Here is a 9209-nt window from a genome sequence, read left to right as displayed (position 1 = left end):
CGGAAAAATTTCGGCCCTCGGGACCACAGAAGTTGGACAGCACTGCTTTAGATAATTAGAAGTTCTGTCTCCTATGAGTAATAGTATCCAAGTTCTGGACCACACACCAAACATATTTTCTTTAAATTAAAATAATAATTTCTCCGAGTATTTATAGGTTGAGAGTTTCAGTTCAGCGTCCTAAACCTTTTGCCTAACCTTGCGCTGGTCCAGCTGAGGAAGGCAGTCTCAGTATAAGCATCTTCTTGTAGGTCAGCAACTGAAGTGGCAGAATGGATTTTATTTGCCCCCTTTTACCCATTACATTGCATTATTTTTCATTTAAAATTGAAAGAGGCAGTGCATCCTCTTGTGCAACATGAGCTCAATGAATAGGGTCGTGCTTTCTGCTAATTGTTTTGATTAAGAATTATTTATGATTTTTTGTTCCTTCTGCCTCACTTCCTGGTTCTCCAGTGAGTCAATGTTTGAGGAGGAAAGTGTAGTAACCAATATTCTAAGCATCAGACTGGGGTCTGAGTGGCCCACTGGGTTACAACGTTAACCCCCTTCCCATCCCCCGCCCACCCTGCACCGCATATCCTTTACCACCTTCCTATTGCTTAACTTGCGACTGCAAGAGGTGAACATCTGCATCATCCACAGGAAGTGGATCTGGGTTTGCAGGGGCACATTAAGGCTGGGGCACACCGGGTTTTTTCCTGGTGTCCTGCCGGCACAGTTTGATCCTCAATATTCTACTATATACCATAATGTGCTGCTCCTTTTCTCAATGCCTAACAAAAGCTGAAGCTATGGGAATGGGAGTAGAGTTCATTATTAGTACTTTAAAGCAGCAAAAATTACAGAAATAGTTTTTCAAATGAAAAGAATAGAACATATTTTCAGCATAAGTCCTATTTGCTGTGCTCATATTGAATATACTCTGCACCTTTAAAAATAATCTGCCCCTGTGTTTCATTTGATGACAGTTTGCTTAACCTTTCCTGCTCCTTCCAGGAGCATCTGGGGTATTAATTACATGTTTGTAGGTGTAACCAACTTACCATGCAGCCAAATTGGCGTCTTTTGACCCTTGTGATGGTGGTGACGGACTGCAGCTTCTTTCCATCCGGCAACAGATGGGAGGTGAGGGTGATTGAATTTGTCAGGGAACTGCGGTGCAGATATGGGAATTATTCATGGGACATGACTTAAGTAGAGGGAACCCACAGCAGCAATCTGTTTTATTGCCTATGAGCAAGAACACAATGTGACTGCTGCAGATGCACATTTACAGGTCCTATGCTTGGGCGATACAATGTACTGCACCCATCAGCCCAAAGGCTTCATATTCCAGTCTGACTTCTCGCCCACTTATCTTCATTATGTTGTAGGACAGGTCAATATGGTGAATTATTATTAACTAGTCCTTTTCTGTACAGTAGAGGGTGCCAAGACACCGGGCTGGCAATCTGTGGGTTCTGGCAAATGCCAGAGGGGCTGCTATAAGGTGCCATAGAAAGTCAGTATTTTGTGGGCTGATTTAGCCTCTGTGTACCTGAAATGCCAGGGCCTATTTTAATTCTCAGTCCGGACCTGCCAGACGCTTAACATTTCCTAATTTCAGCAAGGTGCAACTACATGTAGAAGTAAATGAGTTTATCATGTAAATGTACAGATGCACCATTATTCCCAGACCAATAAAATTACAATAGCTGTCAGACTTCAGTTGAAACCCCATGAGGTACACTTGGTTAGGGGTCCCTTGTAGCAAATGACAATGACAGATACTGTATAGGAAAATATTGGTGTATCAGCAATTAGCCAAACTCTAAGAGACCAAAAAGTGTTCATCCTAAACCATAGCCCAACTGAACTTCAAACTCGACTTTCAGGTGTATCTAGAAAAGAGGCATTATCCCAAATGTTTTATGGACTTTATGACAAACCACTATGTAACCACTCTGGGGAGGTGTCTGTGTGTGTGTGTGTGTGGGGGGGCAACAGTTTTACTGAGCTACCTCATTCTAACTAGTTTAGCTAGATATCTGCATAGGAAACCGGCATAGCCATGCATATCACTCTGGGATAATTCTGGCTACAATGGAGAAGGCAACATTCACTCTGGCTGTTTATTGGGAGCTCCTAAGTCTATATAAACATCATAGCTCAGAATACCTTGAAAACACACGAGAAACATTAGCTCTACCTCAAAAATGAATGAACTAATCATCGCTATTAAAATGGAGAAGGTGAAGAACCAACTTCCCAGCATCCTCAGTTGAGTAATGCCATAAACATTTTGGAAAGAGTTTCCATAGTAATGAACATATTGACATAGTTTATGACAACAGATACTACACTACGAACCAATTGCTGAGAATGGCTGGAGGAATAAATCTAGAGGAGTCTAATAAATACCTTGAGTGTATTGCACATGTCCTATATATACCTAGCAAGTCTTATGACCTGAGATGTATTCACAGCATATAAACTGGTCAACACTCTCTAACCACGTTATATCACCTTAAATTACACAAGAAGTTGGGAATGACCAATGTTGTTATATTGATTTATATTGACTTTCCAGTTCCCAAATGGAGTAATCCCATTGTCTGAAGATAATGTAGTAGATCCAGAACCAACACACAGAACAATGCGATTTTATGGATGTCCATAACCGAAACTGTATTCAGGCTGGCTTGCACTCCAACAGTTTCCGAAAACTCTTTCTAAAGCTGTCATCCAAAAAGGCATAAAGGAATGGGTTGAGGCAAGAATTGGCATAACTTAAGCTGGTGATAAAGTATGAGATGCCAATGACTAGAGATGTCTCCTGTAAGTCTGTGGTCAAAGAGACAATGGTGGCCAAATGAAAGGGAGTCCAACAGAATAGGCAAACAGCAACCACAACAAAGACCATGACAGTGACCCTTTTCTTTGCCTTGTCCAATGCTTTAGCATTTGAGTTCAGCCTCATATTGCGTAGTTTGTACAACATGACCATGTAGAGGATGCAGATTGTGGATACAGGGATGGCAAAGCCCAATAGCAACGTGTAGATGCGACTTGCTTTAAACCACAACTTCTCTGGTTTGGGGAAATTCAAGCCACAACTTTTAAAGTCCATGTCATCTATGTAGACTCCGGCAAATATGGTAAAAGGCAAAACAATTACTATGACCAGCAGCCACACCAGAAGGCTGATGACTTTGGCAGCTCGATACGTGCGATAAGGCATCCTTTTGGACCTCACAGTGGCCAGGACTACTAAATACCGATCAATACTCATAACAGTCAGGAAATAGATGCTGGAGAATATATTGTACAGATCTATGGACAATATCACTTTGCACAGAACAACACCAAATGGCCAGTAACGGAGAAGGATTTCTGCAATGTTGATCGGAAGAACCAAGGTGAACAAGTCATCGGCTATAGCCAGGTTAAGGATGAAAAGGTTTGTGACTGTCTTCATTTTGGGGGCCTTAAGGATGACGTAGATGACGGCGGTGTTTCCTGTCAACCCCACAACGCAGATGACAGTGTAGATGATAGGGAGGATGATGTAGAAGTCAGGGGACATCTCTTGGCTGCTGGGAAGTGTCATGTTGGGTTGGCAAAAATTTCCTGTGGGGTGGCAGGAAGAGTTGGGGGCACCAAACCATGATATATTCTCCATGGTCTTTTAGATTAGATTTTCATTGGATCACAGACAGAGGACTGAACACAGGTCCAAGGCTCTCAGGTTTACTGTGTATTGTCAGTGATATTATATAAGGAGTGCCATATCCTGATGGAAACATTTTCCACTTCCTAAGCTTCTTTCACTGTAAAAGTCTCTGTTGTGTCCCAAAAAATAATCTTCAGATCCTGAAAGGATAAAAAGGGCAGAATGTTAATAGAAGAGAACTACTTCTCTATGTTTGCCAGCTTTACTTGGGGGCACAATAGTTATTCCAGCAGTGATTTATCTAATGTATCAGCCTGTACAACTGATTCAATAAGAGAATTCCACATCTTCAAAGCTCTCACTGTAAAAAACCCCTTCCGAATATTTAGGCGGAATCTCTTTTCTTGGGTGGTAAATACAGCATTAGAGAGATTATTATATGATCCCCTTATATATTTATACATAGTTATCATATCACCCTTTAAGCGCCTCTTCTCCACCATGAACATCCCCAATTTGGCCAGTCTTTCCTCATAGCTAAGATTTTCCATACCTTTTACCAGCTTAGTTGCCCTTCTCTGGACCCTCTCTAATACAATAATGTCCTGTTTGAGCACTGGAGGCCAAAACTGTACGGCATATTCTAGATGGGGCCTTATCAGTGCTCTATAAAGTGGAAGAATGACCCCTTCCTACCGTGAATCAATGCTCCTGTTAATACAGCTCAAGACCTTATTTGCCCTTGATGCTGCTGACTGGCATTGCTTGCTACAGCCAAGTTTATCATCTACAAGGACTCCAAGGTCCTTTTCCATAAAGGATATGCCTAGTGCAGTCCCATTAAGGGTATAAGTGGCTTGGATATTTTTACATCCCAGGTGCATGACTTTACATTTATCAACATTGAATCTCATTTGCCACTTAGCTGCACAGATTGCCAGTTTGTCAAGATCATGTTGCAAGGATGCCAAATCCTGGATGGAATTATTTGTGCTGGATAGTTTTGTGTCATCTGCAAACACTGATACATTACTTACAATACCCTCCCCTAAGTCATTAATGAACAAGTTAAACAAAAGTGGACCCAATGCCGAGCCCTGAGGGACCCAACTAAGAACCTTAGAGAATGCACCATTAACAACCACCCTCTGTACCCAATCCTGTAGCCAGTTTCCTATCCATGTGCAAACAACTTCATTAAGCCCAACAGACTTTAGTTTAGAAAGCAGTCATTTGTGAGGCACGGTATCAAATGCTTTGGCAAAGTACAAATAGATCACATCTACTGCCCCCCCCCCACTGTACAGCATCTTACTTACCTCATCATAAAAAGCAATCAAATTTGTCTGACATGACCTATCATTCATAAAGCCATGCTGATTGCCGCTCATAATGCCATTCACTAGGACAAAATTTGAATGTGATCCCTTAAAAGCCTTCAAATAATTTGCCCACCACAGATGTCAAACTTACTGGCCTATAATTGCCAGGCTGAGTTAGTAATTCCTTTTTAAATATTGGAATGACGTCAGCTTTTCTCCAATCCATAGGTACCATACCAGATAAAAGTGAAATTCCCCATAACCATTACTTTACCCAAATTAGCAGCCTTTTCTATTTGCATCAGGAGCTTAGCCTCCTCCCCCTACAATTAATTTGCTGGAAAACTCCAGCCATAAGACTGAGACTCAGCCTGCTCCATACATGCCAGTTCAGAGCTTTCCTCCCCAGCATCTTCAGCGAAAATCTGTTGTTTTGGACAAGCTGTAGACCAGCCCCCATACACTTCTGTCTCTTTCTTCCCCTCGTAACTGTAACAAACCTGCCTCCCTCATTAGCCTCCACTACCCCATCTCCACCCCCCACTACACTGGCCCCTGCCAGTGGTTGCTCTGTGAGCCTCCTTTCCTACCCCACGTTTGCTGCTGCCCTCAGTGCTGCAAGTTCCCCCATTAGAGTCTGCAGTTCAGATTCCAAGATGAAAACTCACCAACATCTTTATCTTTCACAAGTAAATACTGCATGGAACTGCTGCTCCAATTCATGAACTGAGAAAGATGTTGCCAGAGGTATCACACTCCCAAGTTTTTAGGCTACTCCAGTCTGTCATGTAAGAAGGGCTGAAGGGCTTCCTTAAGAAATATTGTTTCACTTGGAAGGTTATAGAGGCCACCCAGTTGGACAGTTCCTTCTATTAATATACAATATTCATGGTAATAATCATCATTGTACTACTAAGGAAATGACAGGCAATGCCAGAATAGCTCTTAAAAGAACCAACAATTGTTTGGATGACAGAAGTTTCCCTTTGTTTCTTCGCCTTTGGTTCATTTGTACATTCCATGAAGTTTTGTGGGTAAATTCTCAGCTTCCTTTCCTTTGCATTCATCCACTTTTAGTATAAAATTATTTGTATGGTGCTGGCTTAGGTGATCGACTCCATATAAATGCGTCATGGTGATGACTGGTTAATCTGCAGTCACAAATGATCAGCCTGTTTATTTCCTACGGTGTGTAGGCAAATTTGTGTAACAGCTAAATGCCTGTATCAGAGGTCTCTTTAAGGTGACATTGCCCGGGCCCCACTGTGCCTGGGGCCCTACAGCACATTTATGTAGAAGGAGACTGAAGAAGATCCATTGTGAATAGTAATTGTATCTGTGTTAGATCTAGTCAGCAGAGGAAGATTTAAATAGTGAAACCATGTAAAGTCTGTGAGGGGTTGATGGGAGCTGTAGTGCTAGACATCCCTGCTTTTTAATAAAATAATGGGATTTGAGTGGCAGTCCCTACAACTATACCTGAGATATCAGGTACATACTGTATACACCATGGATTCCGCATTTTCTGGCTAACAGATACTACATGGTAGGTATGTGACACCCCAGATCCCCACTATAGTATCTTGCTGTATGAGGGGCTTTGTGCCCCATAGGGTGCTGATATTCCACTCTTGCTGGATCTGGGGACAAGTGAAGCAGACAGAACTCTGCAAGTACAGGATCATCTGGATCTGTAAGCAGGGAGGGGCAGATGCTAATGTTCCTGTGGGAACACACTAACTTTACAAAATTCTGGTACATATAATAATGTATATCTCCTGCAGTCACTCCCCCCTCTCTCGGAACTCACAGTTCTATTAAAGAGCTCATTAAAGATCATTTCTGCATAGTCGGCCAGAAAAATTACTGGTGATGTTGGCAGACACCCAAATCCTTAACATGAACCCATAAAATAATCTGGGATAACTGTAGAGCACAGACCAGACAGGTACAAAGGCTAAAGTCCAACCTTGTCACCTTGTAAAATTCTTCCACAATTTTGGGCACAGACACATACACACACCCATGGTGCTCTCCTGCCCCATTAACAACCTGCACCACCAAACATTTCTCTTACCTCATCTCCAAGACACCAGGCTGCTTGAGTTTGATGTGCTGAAGGTACAATAAGGTTTTTAGTATATGCTCCAGTGTGCAGTCCCCATCTTTCCAATACTCTGTGCAGCCTCTTCCTACTGTACAATCTTTTCTCTGCAGCCCCTGCCTACTGTATACTCTGTGCTGCGCAGCCTTTATCTACTGTATGCTCTCTGCAGCCCTTTACTACTTTATACTCTGTGATTTACAGCATTTACCTACTGTATACTCTGTGCTGTGTAGCCTTTATCTACTGTATGCTTTCTGCAGCCCTTAACTACTTTATACTCTGCGATTTACAGCATTTACCTACTGTATACTCTGTGCAGAATAAATCTTCTTTATACACTGTGCTATGCCATTCATACCTAATGTATATTGTATGCTGTGTAGAAAATCCTAAAGTTCTGCTTTTGTACCTTTCTGTTGTCCCTGCTCTACTATCTCGTCTCTCTGTGCTGTGCTATATCTTCAACTATGTCTGCTCTCAGTCTGATTTCTGTTCAGCCCCCACTGCTCTCCTCAGGCAAATACCATCCCCTTCTCCCTTCTGTGTCTTCTGCAGCCCCACTAACAACTGTTCAACCTCCTCTCCCTGCTGTACAACCCCCTAAAACTACTGGGCAGCCCACCACTTTACACTTCACCCCTCTTTCTTTACTGCTTTACTAGCAATAAGAATAATAGTCTCTGGGAAGGGAGTGTGACTGTGGATAGCAGGTATAGTAGGGAGAGATGGTGCCTATAGTAACAGTGGGATAATAGTCTCTGGGAAGGGAGTGTGACTGTGGGATAGCAGGTATAGTAGGGAGAGATGGTGCCTATAGTAACAGTGGGATAATAGTCTCTGGGAAGGGAGTGTGACTGTGGAATAGCAGGTATAGTAGGGAGAGATGGTGTCTATAGTAACAGTGGGATAATAGTCTCTGGGAAGGGAGTGTGACTGTGGGATAGCAGGTATAGTAGGGAGAGATGATGCCTATAGTAACAGTGGATAATAGTCTCTGGAAAGGGAGTGTGACTGTGGGATATCAGGTATAGTAGGGAGAGATGGTGCCTATAGTAACAGTGGGATAATAGTCTCTGGGAAGGGAGGGTGACTGTGGGATAGCAGGTATAGTAGGGAGAGATGGTGCCTATAGAAACAGTGGATAATAGTCTCTGGGAAGGGAGTGTGACTGTGGGATAGCAGGTATAGTAGGGAGAGATGGTGTCTATAGTAACAGTGGGATAATAGTCTCTGGGAAGGGAGTGTGACTGTGGGATAGCAGGTATAGTAGGGAGAGATGGTGCCTATAGTAACAGTGGATAATAGTCTCTGGGAAGGGAGTGTGACTGTGGGATAGCAGGTATAGTAGGGAGAGATGGTGCCTATAGTAACAGTGGATAATATTCTCTGGGAAGGGAGTGTGACTGTGGGATAGCAGGTATAGTAGGGAGAGATGGTGCCTATAGTAACAGTGGATAATAGTCTCTGGGAAGGGAGTGTGACTGTGGGATAGCAGGTATAGTAGGGAGAGATGGTGCCTATAGTAACAGTGAGATAATAGTTTCAGGGAAGGGAGTGTGACTGTGGGATAGCAGGTATAGTAAGGAGAGATGGTGCCTAGTACAGATGCATTATCACTTATCCAGAAGCTCAGTATCTGCAAAGCTACAAAATATGGGAAGACCATCACCCATTGAGTCAATTTTAAGGAAATAATTCAATTTTTATTTTTTTTTCTCTATATTAAAAACCAATGTCTCCTACTTGATCCTTATTATGTATGAATCCAATTAGTAGCAAACAATCCTGTTGGGTTTATTTAATGTTTAAATATTTTTTAGCAGTCTTAAAGTATGGAGAGTCAAATGACAGAAAGACTCCTTATCCAAAACCCCCAGGTCCTAAGCATTCTGTGTAATAGATCCAGCACCTATACGGTATATTTCCTATACCGTATACATCTCTGAACATGCAGTAGATAGGGATGGTGCTTTATCTAAGTATATGCAAATATCCTTGTCTGGCCCTTTTCTGGGACATTGCACACTTACTGGACGTTTCCTAATAAATCCTCCCCTAGACAGTTAAAGGCAGTGAGGAGCAGGATCTCACTCAGTGCCCACAGGAAGATGAAACGCTCATTAGC

The 9209-nt window shown here is 42.5% G+C and overlaps 1 protein-coding gene across 1 annotated transcript; it reads right to left on the bottom strand.

Moving 5' to 3' along the window:
- Positions 1 to 2100: 2100 nt before the first annotated feature.
- LOC108702667 (neuropeptides B/W receptor type 2) lies at positions 2101 to 7695 on the bottom strand. Its single transcript, XM_018238271.2, has 2 exons — positions 7055 to 7695; positions 2101 to 3855 (listed from the first exon to the last, which is right to left on the bottom strand). Exon 2 carries the CDS (start codon positions 3662 to 3664, stop codon positions 2675 to 2677), a length of 990 nt encoding a protein of 329 aa, XP_018093760.1. The 5' UTR covers positions 3665 to 3855; positions 7055 to 7695; the 3' UTR covers positions 2101 to 2674.
- Between the last annotated feature and the right edge of the window lie 1514 nt (positions 7696 to 9209).

This window comes from Xenopus laevis, chromosome 9_10S (genome assembly GCF_017654675.1).
Source record: "Xenopus laevis strain J_2021 chromosome 9_10S, Xenopus_laevis_v10.1, whole genome shotgun sequence".
NCBI lineage: Eukaryota > Metazoa > Chordata > Amphibia > Anura > Pipidae > Xenopus > Xenopus laevis.
Note: the sequence above shows the minus strand (reverse complement) of the source record. Positions and strands in the feature narration are given on the sequence as shown.

Coding starts and splice junctions, on each gene's coding strand:
- LOC108702667 (XM_018238271.2), bottom strand. CDS start 3,664: ATGGAGAATATATCATGGTTTGGTGCCCCCAACTCTTCCTGCCACCCC.